General features: G+C 40.7%; 1 protein-coding gene across 1 annotated transcript in view; it reads right to left on the reverse strand.

Annotated features, from left to right (window-relative positions):
* The window catches only part of TSPOAP1 (TSPO associated protein 1), a 73,048-nt gene that overhangs the window by 37,069 nt on the left and 19,670 nt on the right, over nucleotides 1–16,309 (reverse strand). Inside the window, exons 6-11 of the mRNA XM_063291110.1 lie at nucleotides 12,219–12,302; nucleotides 9,501–9,590; nucleotides 6,825–6,947; nucleotides 6,126–6,230; nucleotides 1,886–1,936; nucleotides 1,441–1,461 (exon numbers count right to left, since the gene is read on the reverse strand). Coding sequence (XP_063147180.1) covers nucleotides 1,441–1,461; nucleotides 1,886–1,936; nucleotides 6,126–6,230; nucleotides 6,825–6,947; nucleotides 9,501–9,590; nucleotides 12,219–12,302 — 474 coding nt within the window. The remainder of the gene's footprint in view (nucleotides 1–1,440; nucleotides 1,462–1,885; nucleotides 1,937–6,125; nucleotides 6,231–6,824; nucleotides 6,948–9,500; nucleotides 9,591–12,218; nucleotides 12,303–16,309) is intronic.

Consider the following 16,309-nt stretch of genomic DNA (forward strand, 5'->3'; position numbering starts at 1 on the left):
ACAAGAAGAGTTTTTAATGAAAATCCTCACTTATTGGAAGGAGGATAGGATAGAATAACTAATGTTTGCTCCCATCATATTATTGTCTTCTTGAATCAAATTACCAAGTACAACTATAGTACAGATTAAAGTCTTCTTCAAGTCAAGCTTGATCCTGCAGGCTACATAGACATGTCCATGCTATTGTTTGTCTGTTTATTCAATTGTTATGGCTGCCCATCCCAAATTCATTACTCTGGGCAGCTAACAACAATGAAAAACTATATGGAAAACAAAAAATAAAAATTTTCCTGGCCATAATACAGAATCAGTTTGCCATTGCCATTTTCTAGGATTTTTTTTTCAACTTCCCATCTAGTCTACAGCTCTGGAATCTATTGGATTTAAACAGATCGTTTGAAATAAATGTTCTATTTAAATTCAATCCTGCTAAACTATTTTAAAAACAGCAAGGTTGGCTGAGTACTGCCCTCTGGTGTGGGTGAGTGTGAAAAAAACTACGGGGATTCGATAGTGGAGGATTTTAGGTCTTAGGGAGTACAGATTGGGCTGGGAATAAGGGAATAAAAAGACATCCTCAAGAAGTCTTAGGCAAAATTGGTTGCTAACCACGGCAAGAAGTCACAGCAGGTCAAGGCTCTTTTTACTGCTATCGTGAGAGGTAGCAGCAGAAGATTTTTGACATTTGGCTACCATCACGAATAAACAACAGGTTGGGATGGTTCAAAGGCCCTTTGCTGAACAAGGGAAGACTTGTGGAGGGCCTCCAAAGAGAGAAAATTAAAATTGTTCTTCTTGTGGAAGAATTTTGCCCTGCCTTCTACATGACAGCCCTTGAGATACTTGAAGAGTTCTCATGTCTCTCAGTAGTCTCCTCCAGGCAACACATACCCAGTGCCTCCAACTATTCCTCATAACATTTTCCTTCCAGAGTCTTTATAATTTTGGTTGCCCTTATCCTCATAAAGATGTGTGTATTAGTTCAGTAATATACCATATCAGTAATATATCTTCAAGCTTGCTCCTCAACTGGGAGGACCGTGGACAGTGAAGGACACATTAGGTGTGTCAAATTTCCAAATTTGTAAACGGGTTCTGTTTTCCCACACTCCCATTACAGCTTGGACATTGTGTGGTTTGACATTTCTTCCCCTCCTCTGAAATTCAACAGAAAGAATAGCCTTCTGCAATCGAAACCTTGCTCTTGTTCTGCAGGGCTAATACAGAAGCTACAATTTTGTGCAAGTTTGGAAACGAGAAACAGACATTATTGTTTCTAAAATGCATTTCAATTTTTCCCCAAATCTTCCATTGACTACTCTCCAAAATATATATAAAACATGGTATTTCTCTGTTCCAGACTCCTCTGAAGCAATCAAGGTTTGTTAGAGGAAAGTGGGAGAAAAAAGACATTTTCTGCACATCTGAAACCATAAGTACCTGCATAGAATCCAAGGTATTCTGACAGGAAACAAGAGAGAGGAAAACAGCAGAAAAAGAGTTGTTAACTGCACATCAGCATCTTCCTTAAATACAAATCCTGTGATTCATTGCAGAGGTGGAGAAATCATTTGGAAACCCAGGTCTGGAAGTGTAATGGGCTGGGCAAATAACCTTGGGAGACAGGAGGAAGAGCCACAACCAAGGCAACAGTCAGATATGAAATATTTCAGCCCCCTCTTCCTCCTGTCTCCCAAGGTGACAAATTTATGAGAGTTGATCAGGTCTTCTTCTCTAAGGACAAGCACATGCTCCATATATAGCTGGCAGTGTTGCAGTTTGATATGAACATTTATGGTTTGTTTTATATAAACTAACTTATACATGATCTTAATTTTTTTTCTTGGTTTTCACCTTCCTTTCTTTTGTCTTCTCCTCTCCTTACCTCTAAAAGCTGCACTGCTCCTTCATGTTCTTTCCGGGCTTCAGCCTGAGCCTAAATCCAAGAGAAAAGAAAGGTTAAGGGGATTGGAAATCCCACTTCTGCCAGATGTGCATCCATTCCAAATCCCAGAGCATCCTGAGTCCTATCCTGAGGACCAGGAGAAGGGATATCGAGATCATCCGGTAGATCCTGAAATGATCTGCAATCAATCAGGAAGGGTTTCTGGCTTCTGAATGCATGTAACAGTTGCAACAGTAAGAAGACAACCTGAAGCCTAAATTAGGCTGCTGATGCTCCTGTGAAAAGTACTGTAAATCTGGGCTGCTTTCAAGGGGGTCTTTCAAAGTGCAATAAGCACAGTTATTTTCAGCTGTTTCATGGAACACCCAAAGACCTAATAATTCTTGAGTATACTTTAGTACAGTGTTTCTCAACCTTGGCAACTTTAAGATGTGTGGACTTCAACTCCTAGAATTCCCCAGCCAGCATGGGAATTCTGGGAGTTGAAGTCCACACATCTTCCAGTGGCCAAGGTTGAGAAACACTGCTTAGAAAGTATCCTTTGGCAAGTCTGATTAATAAATACAGTAATAAGTAACTGCCTGAGCAAATCATATTAAACCACCTGTTTAAATGTATCTTGAATCTTAAAATGAAACATTTTAGATCTTTTGATGATTGCTATCGGTTGTTTTAAATCTTTGCTAGTTTTTAGTGGATTTTAGTGATGCTTTTGATACTGATACTTGTTATTATTTGTTCTTTTCAATTATAATTCTTACTGAAGTTTTAATAACGTATGTTTAGCGTTGGGAATATGTTACTATTCATAAACCACCTGGAGTCCATGAAGGTTGAGACAATAAATAAATAAGTAAATAAATGAGCAAATATTTTATGCTCTATCTCCCTTTTCTCCTGAACAAAGATAATCTTGTTTGAGCAAATATATCCATTCTGAAGGTACAAATGTTGAACAGTGATTTCGCAGAGTATCCTCAGGGGGGTTAAAAATCTACAAGATGATGGACACATCAACATCACACAAACATATAAAAGGGGCGATGCCTGGATTTTGATGCTACACTCACCAACTTGTAAACGCTTGGGTTGTTGTTGTTTATTCGTTTAGTCGCTTCCGACTCTTTGTGACTTCATGGACCAGCCCACGCCAGAGCTTCCTGTCGGTCGTCAACACCCCCAGCTCCCCCAGGGACAAGTCCGTCACCTCTAGAATATCATCCATCCATCTTGCTTTTGGTCGGCCCCTCTTCCTTTTGCCTTCCACTCTCCCTAGCATCAGCACCTTCTCCAGGGTGTCCTGTCTTCTCATTATGTGGCCAAAGTATTTCAGTTTTGCCTTTAATATCATTCCCTCAAGTGAGCAGTCTGGCTTGATTTCCTGGAGGATGGACTGGTTTGATCTTCTTGCAGTCCAAGGCACTCTCAGAATTTTCCTCCAACACCACAGTTCAAAAGCATCGATCTTCCTTATCTCAGCCTTCCTTATGGTCCAGCTCTCGCAGCCATATGTTATTACGGGGAACACCATTGCTTTAACTATGCGGACCTTGTTGTCAGTGTGATGTCTCTGCTCTTAACTATTTTATCGAGATTTGTCATTGCTCTTCTCCCAAGGATTAAGCGTCTTCTGATTTCCTGACTGCAGTCAGCATCTGCAGTAATCTTTGCACCTAGGAATACAAAGTCTTTCACTGCTTCTACATTTTCTCCCTCTATTTGCCAGTTATCAATCAAGCTGGTTGCCATAATCTTGGTTTTTTTCAGGTTTAGCTGCAAGCCAGCTTTTGCACTTTCTTCTTTCACCTTCATCATAAGGCTCCTCAGTTCCTCTTCGCTTTCAGCCATCAAAGTGGTATCATCTGCATATCTGAGATTGTTAATGTTTCTTCCAGAGATTTTAACTCCAGCCTTGGATTCCTCAAGCCCAGCTTGTCACATGATGTGTTCTGCATACAAGTTGAATAGGTAGGGTGAGAGGATACAGCCCTGCCGTACTCCTTTCCCAATCTTAAACCAGTCCGTTGTTCCATGGTCTGTTCTTACTGTTGCTACTTGGTCGTTATACAGATTCTTCAGGAGGCATACAAGATGACTTGGTATCCCCATACCACTAAGAACTTGCCACAATTTGTTATGGTCCACACAGTCAAAGGCTTTAGAATAGTCAATAAAACAGAAGTAGATGTTTTTCTGAAACTCCCTGGCTTTTTCCATTATCCAGCGGGTATTGGCAATTTGGTCCCTAGTTCCTCTGCCTTTTCTAAACCCAGCTTGTACATCTGGCAATTCTCGCTCCATGAATTGTTGAAGTCTACCTTGCAGGATCTTGAGCATTACCTTACTGGCATGTGAAATGAGTGCCACTGTTCGATAGTTTGAACATTCTTTAGCGTTTCCCTTTTTTGGTATGGGGATATAAGTTGATTTTTTCCAATCTGATGGCCATTCTTGTGTTTTCCAAATTTGCTGGCATATAGCATGCATTACCTTGACAGCATCATCTTGTAAGATTTTGAACAGTTCAGCTGGGATGCCATCATCTCCTGCTGCCTTCTTATTAGCAATGCTTCTTAAGGCCCACTCAACCTCACTCTTCAGGATGTCTGGCTCTAGCTCACTGACCACACCGTCAAAGCTATCCCCGATATTGTTATCCGCTTGGGTGGGATAAGATAATATCAACAGTATCATTTATCATATTTCTCCAGTCTTCTCTACTAAAATCCTGGATTGTTTGAAACATGACTATAGTGGTTTACATTTTTGTGAAACCATTAAATTATTTGCCCTTCTCTGTTCACTCTTCATGTTCGGAGTTAAGGAACATTTTTCTTTGCCGATACAGAAGTGGGTGATCTGCTTGCAGACTTGACTGAATTTACAAATTCTGCTCAGCATACAGTTTGCTGAATATAGTGTGCTGAATTTACAAATTCTGTATTAGCACGTAGTGTGCTGAATAAGCCATTACTGATTAGGTTCATGCATCATGTTAAGCAATAAACCATGGCTTATGATGGGTGAACCCACACAACACTGTAAACCGTAATCAAGCTATATTATAATGAGTGAATTTGGTCTATTTTTTTTTTTTAAAAATTGCTTTGCATGATCAAGAATATCTTGGTATTCTGTATATCTGGAATTAAGTCCAGGGAGACACTGCTTGTGTTTGCCCACTACTGTGAGGTGAGAGGAAGTGAGGGTACTTGCCACCGTTGCATCCCAACCATGGAACAGACTCCCAGTTGATATTGAGTTGGCCTCCACATTATGGGCCTTCTGGATTCTATTAAAGACAGTTGTTTCAGAGGGTTTACAGCAACTGAGATGATGCCAGTGGATGGTGGATAGTTTTGTTTTCACTGGTGCATTTGTTAGGATTTTACTTTTTTTATTGTGGATATTTTATTATACTACAGGTAATCCTTGCTTATCAACCACAACTGGGACCAGATTTTCACTTGCTAAGCAAAGCAGTCATTAAGCAAATCTGACCCGATTTTATGATCTTTCTTGTGGGAATCATTAAGTGAATCACCATGGGCATTAAGCGAACTACATGGTCATTAAGTGAATCACATGATTCCCCATTGATTTTGTTTGCCAGAAGCCATCTGGAAAGATAAAAAATGGTGATCATGTGACCATAGGATGCTGTGATGGTAATAAATGTGAACTGGTTGCCAAGCGCCCAAGCTGTGATCATGTGGGTGTGGGGACGCTGCAAAGGTCGTAAGTGTGAGGACAGGTCACAAGTTGTTTTTTCAGCAACATTGTATGTCTGAACCATCACTAAACAAATGGTTGTTAAGCGAGGACTACCTATGTTGTATGTTGTTTGCAAACTGTTGACCACCCTGCTAATTGAGGTGAAGCAGATTAAATGAATGGATGGATAAATAAAATATGTAAGTAACAATAGGGGAGAATCCAATTATTTGTTGGTGTGAGCATAAGCAATTTCACCTTGCACAATGGCAAGGTGGTGTTTCCCCATCCTTCTGCAGTTTGCCTCTGTTTACATCACCAGGCATTGCTATGGGCTGAATGAACCATCACAGTACAAACCCCACAATTAGAATTTTTCCTTAACCTCCTAAGCCAGGCAGTTCTTGCCAACGGGGTCTGTTTACACATCCATACATGAGCCTTCCGTTGATGGAAGAATCAGGTTTGGGTGAATAAACCCGGAAGAAAGAAGGACAGAAGTCACCTGCTGGAGCTGTCTGACTTCATCTTGTTTCTTTTGCAAGGCCTGCAAGGCCTTCTCGTGCTGATGCTCCAGCTGCTGCCTTCGTTCTGCAACATCTCTCATGTGCTGGAAAATAAGAAGACCAGGAAGAGTCCAGTTGGGTGGCTAATACATTCTAATAAACAAATACATTGCTTAGCTGAGTGATCCTCACAAGCTGAGTGATCCTCTCCCAGACCCTTTTTTCATTCTGAGCTATGTAAATCAGGAAATTCATAGAACCTTGTTGACATTAACTTCTGATCAATAATACCAACAATATCAATAGCAATGTTTGCTTCTATGCTTTTATGGATAGATTGTGTCCAAAAGAAGTTTTGGAAGAAATGGCAGAAAAAGAAGAAGTTTTATCTGAAACGTTTTTATCTGACAAGACAGAGACAAAGTTGACACTGATAGTGGATCTATATATGAAAGGCTACAAGAATGACATGGAAAAAGATGTTTCATTGGACATACAAAAGAAATTGGTTGATACTTTAAAAATCAAAAGGGAATTACAAATAATAAACCAAGAGAGTGACCTGGATAATTCTTTTATATTGGATTTACAAAAGAGGTTTGTTAAAGCTTGGATGAACCTTCTGCCTGCCAATTTTCTAAAACTAAAGATTACATCTGTAGAAGACAGCTACTCTGGGAAAGCCTTTACCCACAAACCTTAAGTGCCTGCCCGAGACTCTCCAGCCTGTCCTGGAGTTCCTGGGTTTTCTGAAGAGCAGAATCCCGTTCCTCAGTCACTACAGTCACCTGCAGCCTTAAGTCAGCATTTTCGGATTCAACCTGCAATAGGAGAGACAGAAGTCCATTAAAAAAAAATCTCTCTCTGACACGATGGAGCATTACAATCCCTTCTGGAGAAACTATTTTGGGTTTGATTAATCTGTTCCATCAAAATGAATTTGATGCAACTGTAGGCATGACCATACACATATATGGTGGTTGGGTCTTTTTGAAATGTATGTATGCATGTACGTATATATTGATATATTTGACTTCCATAGCCACCAAATCAAAAAACCAAAGAGCCAGTTTGGTCTAGTGGTTAAGGCAACGGGCTAGAAACCAGGAGACTGAGAGTTCTAGTCCTGCCTTAGGCGTGAAAGCTGGCTGGGTGACCATGGGCCAGTCCCTCTCTCTCAGCCCAACCCACCTCACAGGGTTGCTGCTGTGGGGAAAATAGGAGGAGGAAGGAGTATTAGGTATGTTAGCCATCTTTGAGTTATTTATAAAAATAATAAAGGTGGGATAAAAATTAAATAAATAGATAAATTGGGAAGACTCCAAATCAGAAAGACTTTCTTAAGTGGATGATGCAAGTGAACAAAAGGAATGGAAATCTATGCAAACTCCAGCCAGGTATTGCTTTGTATTGAATGTAGACAGAATAAATACTGTAGAGGAAAACAGATGGTTAATGGAAATATGTGGACTTCATAAATATCCCTCAATAACAACAACTACAACAACAACAACAACAACTTTATCGCAACCTTATGGTTTGGGCAACTCCCCCTGAGGTGAGATTGGCCCCAACCCTGTTGGCCTTCCAGAAGGCCCTCAGAACTTGGTTTTGCCTTCAGGCCTGGGGATCCCATGGAAGTGTGGAGCCCATTAAATGGCTGGTATAAGTTTAGACTGCATTCTTCCCTGTCTTTTTGTTATTATAGTTTTTTTAACTGGCTTTAATTGGTTTTAATGATTGAATTACGTTTAGTTTTTGGTTTAATTGTGTACGCCACCCAGAGTCCCATGCAAGTGAGATGAGCAGCTATATATATTCAATAAATAAATAAAATATAACAAAACAAACAAACAAATAAACAAATTACAAACCAAATCAGCTTACTAAGATCCCTTTGTATCTCCCCTCAGCATTCTTTCAGCATGGTCTGAAAATGCAGCTCTATAAAAGCCTGTCTTGGAAGATTTGCAGTCCTACTGAGGACTGCAAATATGGGTCATTCCATTGTGCAGTTTTACCACCCTGAATCAATTTGTTGTTGTTTATTCGTTTAGTCGCTTCCGACTCTTCGTGACTTCATGGACCAGCCCACGCCAGAACTTCCTGTCGGTCGTCAACACCCCCAGCTCCCCCAGGGACGAGTCCGTCACCTCTAGAATAGCATCCATCCATCTTGCCCTTGGTCGGCCCCTCTTCCTTTTGCCTTCCACTCTCCCTAGCATCAGCATCTTCTCCAGGGTGTCCTGTCTTCTCATTATGTGGCCAAAGTATTTCAGTTTTGCCTTTAATTTCATTCCCTCAGGTGAGCAGTCTGGCTTAATTTCCTGGAGGATGGACTGGTTTGATCTTCTTGCAGTCCAAGGCACTCTCAGAATTTTCCTCCAACACCACAGTTCAGAAGCATCTATCCTCCTTCGCTCAGCCCTCCTTATGGTCCAGCTCTCACAGCCATACGTTACTAAGAACCATATAACACACTGCACAATACACTGAACTGCAGTCGTGTCACAAGTTCACCAAGGTTGTCCAGTCCCTCCATTCACCTTACAGCCAGGGTGATTCAGATATTCTTCTGCCATTGAGTAGGCTATATATAATCAATAACCAATCAACCCAGTGATCTTTAACCATCTTGGGCTGAGTGAAGAGAAGCTAGCCTAAAATTTAGTGAGCTTGTTACTGAGATGAGATTTGTATCAAGAAATTCTCCTGGCTTGGGCATATTACTCTATGAAAATTGGACATCACTAGTTCTTTTGCAGAAATGCTTTAATCCACATCTCACGTTCTCCTTGGCGAACATGTGGCACTGCAGTTCTTTTTGTACCAACATCCAGGGGAAGCGAATAAACACCCAGATAGCAGCACTTTATGGAGGAAGCAGTCCATCAGCTTTAATACTATTCTTTCCCCCTGCTTTTTATGCTACAGCCAGTTGAAGGTGTATGTGTTATTATTTTTACACACACACACACGCAATTTTTCTACAATGAAATAATATCTGTCCCCCAAGTAATAGAATATAGTTGTCATGAGTACGGATGGAGAGCAGGGGGCTCCCATCCAGACTGTCAAGCGCATGCGTAGCACTGAGGAATTGGTCAGCCATTCAAAGAGACACAGATCGGAACCGCCTTAACCTTTGGGGTTTATATGTCTGGGTTTTCCCATGCTTCTTCAGTTTGTTAGGATTCCTGTTATGTACTAGCAATAAACATTAGAGACCAGTTCCTTGTCTCAGCGTGGTTCCTGGCTGTTAGGACAATAGTGGTCCACAGGAAGGCCTCCTTAAGAACTCTAAATCCATGATCCACAGTCACCAACTTACAATACTTTAAGTGGAGGGAAACAAGAGAAGGGCTTATGATTACCTTCTCAGTCCACTCAGCTTGCCCCTGTAACGCAGCATTCTCCCTGGATAGTCGGGCATTATCACTCCGCACTTCCTGCAATTCGATCTCCTGTGTGGGAAAAAGCAGCATATATTTCCTGGGTATAAAGGAATTTCTCCCCACTATGACAGATCAGTTCAGGGTTTCAGAAAGGACTTTTAGGAAAGCGCAATCTGGTCTAAATATGCGGTTCCAAGGCAAAGAAAGTACAGTTTCAGAATAGCATCCATGCAGACCAGATATGAAAATACAATATTGTATAAAACAGCATTTTGACGACAACATGGAAAAGATTGTTGAAGTTATCAGTAGCTCTTCCTCCTGCTAAAAGCACTTCATGTTGCTGTGCAGCAAAGGCTGTTTGTTAATCTTGGAAATGTTGGAGATGTTAACAAATCAGCATGCCTCATTAGCATATGTATGAGTTGCTCTGGAATGCAGACTCTATGTGCAAGGAAGCTGTTTGTTGCCACTCCCACTTCCTCTCTCTCTCTTCCTCCTTCTTCCACTGACTGAGGAGGCAGCATGCATGCTGCTCTCTCTCCCTCCATTATGGCCACATGCTTGGGCCTTGAAGAAGGATTTTTCCCATTTTCTCCACACAGCTCTTAGCAGCTATGAGGGCTAAGAGTTCATTATAGGGAACAGAAGAAACAAAGAATCTTCATTTTTCTACCGAAGATGGATGTAACTGAACCAAGAATAAAATCAGTAAAACTCTTTTTACTTTTAAACCTACTTTGTCTAAGCATGTGATTCTTTATGCTTAGGAGGGCTGAGCGTGTATTTCTCTAACGTGCTCATTAAAGCTATTTAAGATAATATTCTTTTTCTGTGCGCAGCTTCTCCACTGTGTTAAGCTCTGCTCCATTCAGTGGTCCTAGCTGTCCACTAATGGCTTCTGGAAAGATGAAGGATGTCATTTGAGAACTCTGGATTCCTTTTCTGGTAAGTCCTGTTGACAATAATGCACAATGGCTAAGTGTTGTGTATGATTTTTTTCTGCAATTAGTCACTGCCTCTCCTAATCTGTGTGTGTTTTTTCCCCTACTAAAAGGAGGCATACAGTGGCCCACTTGGGTCATAGCCACTGGCAGTGTTTTTCCACAGCCCTTTGTCTTGAAAAAAACCTACACACAATCATGCACACAGAAATATATATAGATGAAGATGGAAAAAAAGCCTGCAATGGTGGGCATGGTTCTACTCTGTGACTAGTCCTGCATCCAGGCTCATTTCTCTGAAGAAGTGATGACTTCTTAGCCTTCATCCAGCCATTAATCCAGATTTGGAATGCATGCTTATAAATTGTGATTAAGGGACTCCTCGCCTACATCCTAACCAATATTCTGTGCTTAGATAATGAGCTAAGCCATGGGCATCATGGGGCTATGACAAAATCTGCAAAATGGCAGGTGCAATGCCATGAATGAAGCTCTACTCCTTTTGCACATGTATGTACAAAGGTAGTGTAGCATGGATCATCATGTGCACAAAGGTGGCATAGCCACAAACATCTTGTAGGCTTTACCACATACACACCCATGGACATCACTTAGGTAACCCTTACCACAATATGGCATAGCATGCCATATGAATCATTTTAATGTTATGATATGTACAGTGAAGCCGTTTATTTCCAATATGACATTTTTTAAATAGGGACCTTTTGGGGTAAAGCTAGATGAAATATTAGCATATGAAAGTATCTATGCAACACAGAACTTAAAGACTTTTATAATTAGGTTTAGGAGTTGTAGAACAATGAAATGAGTACTTTAAGCATCTGCAAAGCTTAAAATATCAACTGTGCTCCATAAAATGTCCCCCAAATTCCAGAAATACAAAAAGGGGAAAAGACTTAGCTCCACCCACTCAGAGTACTCTGGTGACCACATAAGGGTGCTGGTAGGCACTATGTGATCCCCAGGCTGCCCTTTCTGCACCCTTCGATTTAGGCATTTTCATCTCATTCCTAACTCAGCATTTTTGAGAAACCTCACTTCCATGTCCATGTCACTTCCATGTCATGTCTAATTACGGTGAAAATATGTCAGTCCAATCTAAACATTTCACCTTAATGCTGGTTTAAGATCTTAAAAACCTGCAGAAGAGACTGTAAGTTAGTAATGGAAAGCTGTCTCTTTGAAGGATCCAACGACACATTTAACGTCTGGGTCAACAAAGAAAGCCATTTGTTCTGAACAGAAAAATCAAACGTTACCAATGCTAGATTTCTTAATGGACCATTCATGGTGTGTAAGTATGCTTTTTAAAAAGTCAAAATGATAGCTCTTACTGTGCAGTCAAAGCCCCAACTGCAAATTTTTTTTACCAAAAAAATATCACAGCACGTATAAAAAAAGGGGCAGGGCTTCAATCACACAATCAGCCACCATCTTGAGTTTCTGGACTCCTCCCACCCCCACCCCCAGCAGACACTCTGTTCTTAATGGGTAACTTTGGGGGTGGGGGGGAATTGCTAGCCTTCGTTCCAACTATTGTCACCCTTTGAAACGTCTTGCTATTGCTGAATTACTGCATCAGTGATTGACTATTATTACCTAGTTATTATACTGAACCTTCCTTTCCTAGGGAGTTTCTAGGCATCCCACTTCTGCCTGTTGAAGGTAGCTCAGGGAGTGTGCCGAGAAGCCAGCAGCACAATGCCAGCAGTGGGGATGGGGAGTCACTTACGAGCTGTGCACATCTCTTGTGCTTCTTCTTTACTTCATGCTCCAGATGTTCACATTGCTTCCTCTTCTTTGTGAGCTCAGACTCCTACCAGAAGAGAAAAGTGGACAATCAAACTGAAAGGCAGATCACCAACAGCCTCACCTATTTCAAGTGAGACAGCATAAATTCCAGGGATGCTGAAGGCTGGGGAATTCTGGGAGTTGAAGTCCACGCATCTTAAAGTTGCCAAGGTTGAGAAACACTGCCTTAACCACTACACCAAACTGGCTCTCTATATTAATAAGTGTTCCTAATGTCTTTATTACGTTGTTGTACATCTGTATGCTGTTGTTTGTAAAAATCAGCTTTTATGAAGAGAGAAAGGCTGTTTAGCCCTGAGAAGGTAAGACTGAGGGAGTATTTGAGGACACTTTTCAAATAGTTGGAAGAATGTTACCCAGTAGAAAGTTAAATCATTTTTTATTAGACTAGAACTCAGGATGCAGAATAAGTTACATTACAGAAGTTTCAATTAAATTACAGAAAGACAGATTCTAGCTGAACATTAGAGGGAAAAATTAATAGAAAGAGCAAGTAGACAGGTGTACCCAAACTTTGAAGGAGGAATCTCCTTGCCATCAAACTAAATGCACAAGGTAAAGTTGCACATAATTAAAAATGAAACAAACTGTGAAAAAAGGCATAGCTACTTATGAGGTTTCCACAAGATAAAGATCAAGACTTCCTTAAGATGCTCACAGCTCATAAAATAATTTTTGCCATTGTCTTTTGGAAATTTTATTCAGCATCCCATCTAGCCAATAGATTTAGGATTTCCTGATAGTGTCCTATCCAAGGACTAACTAGGTCATCCTCCTTAGCTTTTTTAAGATTGGCTAAGCTGTGTTAGATGCTGTCATATGCTGTGATAAGAGTTAAAGATTAGTTTTTTAAAAACTCACCAAATTCTCTACTTGTTGTTTGACCCCAGGGGCAGAAAATGATGTTTCTTCTCTATCTTGCACCCTTGCCAAAGGAAACACTCCTGTCTCCGACTGTAAAAGAGACAAATGTCAGCCAAACTGAAGAGCAAATGGTCTTGTTCATTTTGTGGTCCAAGGTTATCCTTGACTGATTTGGGTTGGCAAGTTGATTTAGTTGTCTTAAGGCCAACTTTCTCTCCTGAAAATCTGTTTGCTGCTGATGAACTGCTCTGGGTCACCTCTGAAGTTAGGCAGGAATGTGGACTACTCTATGGCTGAATTCACACAATAAGCTGGATCAGGCTAAAATAAGGTTTGGTGGTTTTGTTGTTCAGCATGCAGTGAGAACTGGACTATTATCTGTCCATGTTGTGTGGACCAGGCTATCCCATTAAACCATCACATGATTTGTTTAGACATGGCATATAATCAGAACACAGCACTGCTTACGGAATGCTGGGCTGAGTGAGCCCAGCTTGTAAGTGGCATCTAATAAAGACTCCTTATATTTTTACGTAGAAAAGACTGAGTTAGTAATCAGTAGGCCCAGGCACAAATTTCATGTCTGCTGAGATAATTTTCCTTTCTTGACTTCATTGTTGCTATGGGGGGTAATAATACAGGGTTGCTGAAAAAATTACAACTGGAAATGCTCATCAAACACCTTGAGCATCTTGTGACACTGTACAAATGTTGGGTTTCACCCTTTGCAATCAGGATCCAGACCAGGAGATGGGGATAGAAATGCATTGGTTGTCCTGGCAAATGACCTTTGTTGGAATCTAGATGGAGGAGGGTGTTGGTTATACTAGACCACTTGGTTATACTAGACCTCATGGAGGCATGTGATACCACTGACTACTGTATTCTTCTGTACTGCTTGGCAGTTTTGCAGTGGTTCTACTCTGTCCTAAGTGGTTATTCCAGTCAGCGTGCAGGGGAGAAAAACAACTGTATCTGTGGCTGTTCCAATGTGACGTTCCACAAGATGCACTCTTCCCCCCCATATTATTAATATTTATGTGAAGCTGCTGGGGAAGGTAATCTGTTGGTTTAGGGTGAGGCTTCACCAGTATGCTGGTGGTACTTGGTGGTACATCATCACCTTAGGCTGGACCAAGAAAGCTGTCAAAGTCTTGTCTCTGTGCTTGGAGGCTGTAAGGGCTTGAATGAATCTAAACTCAAATTCCTGCAAGGTGGAGCTACTGATTGTCACTGATTGATTTGGTTTAATTCCATTTCCAGCTTTGACTCCCAAAAGTGTTGCACTCCCCCAGTGTTGCAAATCTGCAGTTTGAGGGTCCTTCTGACCTCCAGTTCCTGCTAGCATACCATGTATGCCAATTGCAGACTTTTTTTTTGACAAAGAGAACCTGGCAACAGTGACTCATGCCCTTCTTATCTTGCAGATAGGCTACTCTGGTGCCGTCTACACAAGGGTTGGAAGTTTCATCTAGTCCAAAATGTGTTAGCCTGTCTGCAAACCAGAGGTGGCAGATATAGCAATGTTACACTTATACTACAGTCACTACATTGGTTATGCTTGCTTCCAAGTGCAATTCAAAATCCTGGAAATACCTTCACTGCCCTATATGGCTTAATGCCCAGGCACTTATAGAACCATCTTTCCCTTCTAGAGCCACCCTACCCCATGCACCCTGAGAGAGGGTATGCTGAGGCTTCCCACCCCATATGAAGTGAGGGGATCGAAGTCCATCAGCACATCTCCTTGGTGGCTGCCTCCACACCCTGAAACACCTTGTCTTCTAATGTATAGAATGCCTACAACCTCTTGGCTTTTAAGAAGGCACTGGAGACCTTATTTTTCTACAGGACATTTGGATATTTAAGTTATAAGGCTACCTAGTTTAGTTAGTTCTGACACTATTTTACTTTAATTACTTTTGTTCGCTTTAATTGTAAACTGCCTTTAGTCTCAGGAGGTAGGTAGCATATAAAAAAATTATATCAAAAATAAATATGTTATCATCCTAGGCCTTTAATGGCATATAGTATTATTCCATTTGTGTATCTATTTCTGTATGACTCTGGATATTTAAATTTCTAAACTTTTTTATTTTATTACACACACACACATACACATACTGTATACATATACATATTTTCAGAATTGGGATATATATAATCCCAATTTGAAAAATCAAAAAAATGATATAAACATGAATTGACTATCTAAGCTCCCTCTCTATGCATTAATCATTAGCTTTTATCTGGTTTTAATACAGGGTAAAGTATTACTGTATTTATTGCCAGGTGCCTCAAGGGCTTGACTTCAATCAACAGCCAGCCCATTAATGCCAGGAAACTCTAATAGTAAACCCAGAATATCACTTCTCAGCTTCAATCTGTGAGTCATGTAAATTAATGAACAAGAAGATTCAGAAATTTTAAGACTCTCTTCCCTAACCTGGCACCTTCAAATGAGTTAGATTCATCTCCTATCATCCCCAGCCAGGACAATCAATGCTAGTGCTAACTGGGGATTATGTGAAATATAGTCTAACATAGCTGGGTGTGGGGACTGTTCTGTTTCAAATATATATTGGTGTTTGAGATTGTAATCCTTACTAATCTGGCAGTACCTGAAAAATTGTGGGAGAAAAATCTGGCCAAGAGTATGTGTTTTCTGTTGATTAAAATCCTACTTTGACACCTATGAAGCTGTCTCATCCTGAGCTGAAACAGCTATATTTTTCTGGAGCTGAGACATTTAAACAAGGAGCAAATTATAGAAACTCCTGAATGGATGGAAAGCTTCTGATCTGCTCAGGAGGTGGCTTTTTCCACTATAATCCTGCATGAACAAATGAAAACTGCCTTGCATGAAACCAGATCTTGGCCAGTACTTCTACTTTGGCTTGAAATGGTTCTTCAAAATCCAGCACCTTTCACTGTCCAGCAGTGTAGGACTGTTTTAGCTGGAGGTTCCAGGAAACACACTGGGAAAGGTAATCTGCCTACAAGATGAAATAGATCTGCCACTTCTCTGTTCTAGAAAGAAAATTACTAAAAAAAACAACAACAATTCAGGGATACTTAATAATGACTCAACACACAACGGGGCTCTAAAACCTACCCCTCTTGGCTAAATTTACGGAACCCTGATAT

The sequence above is a fragment of the Candoia aspera genome, chromosome 1 (assembly GCF_035149785.1).
Source record: "Candoia aspera isolate rCanAsp1 chromosome 1, rCanAsp1.hap2, whole genome shotgun sequence".
In the NCBI taxonomy this organism is placed as follows: domain Eukaryota; kingdom Metazoa; phylum Chordata; class Lepidosauria; order Squamata; family Boidae; genus Candoia; species Candoia aspera.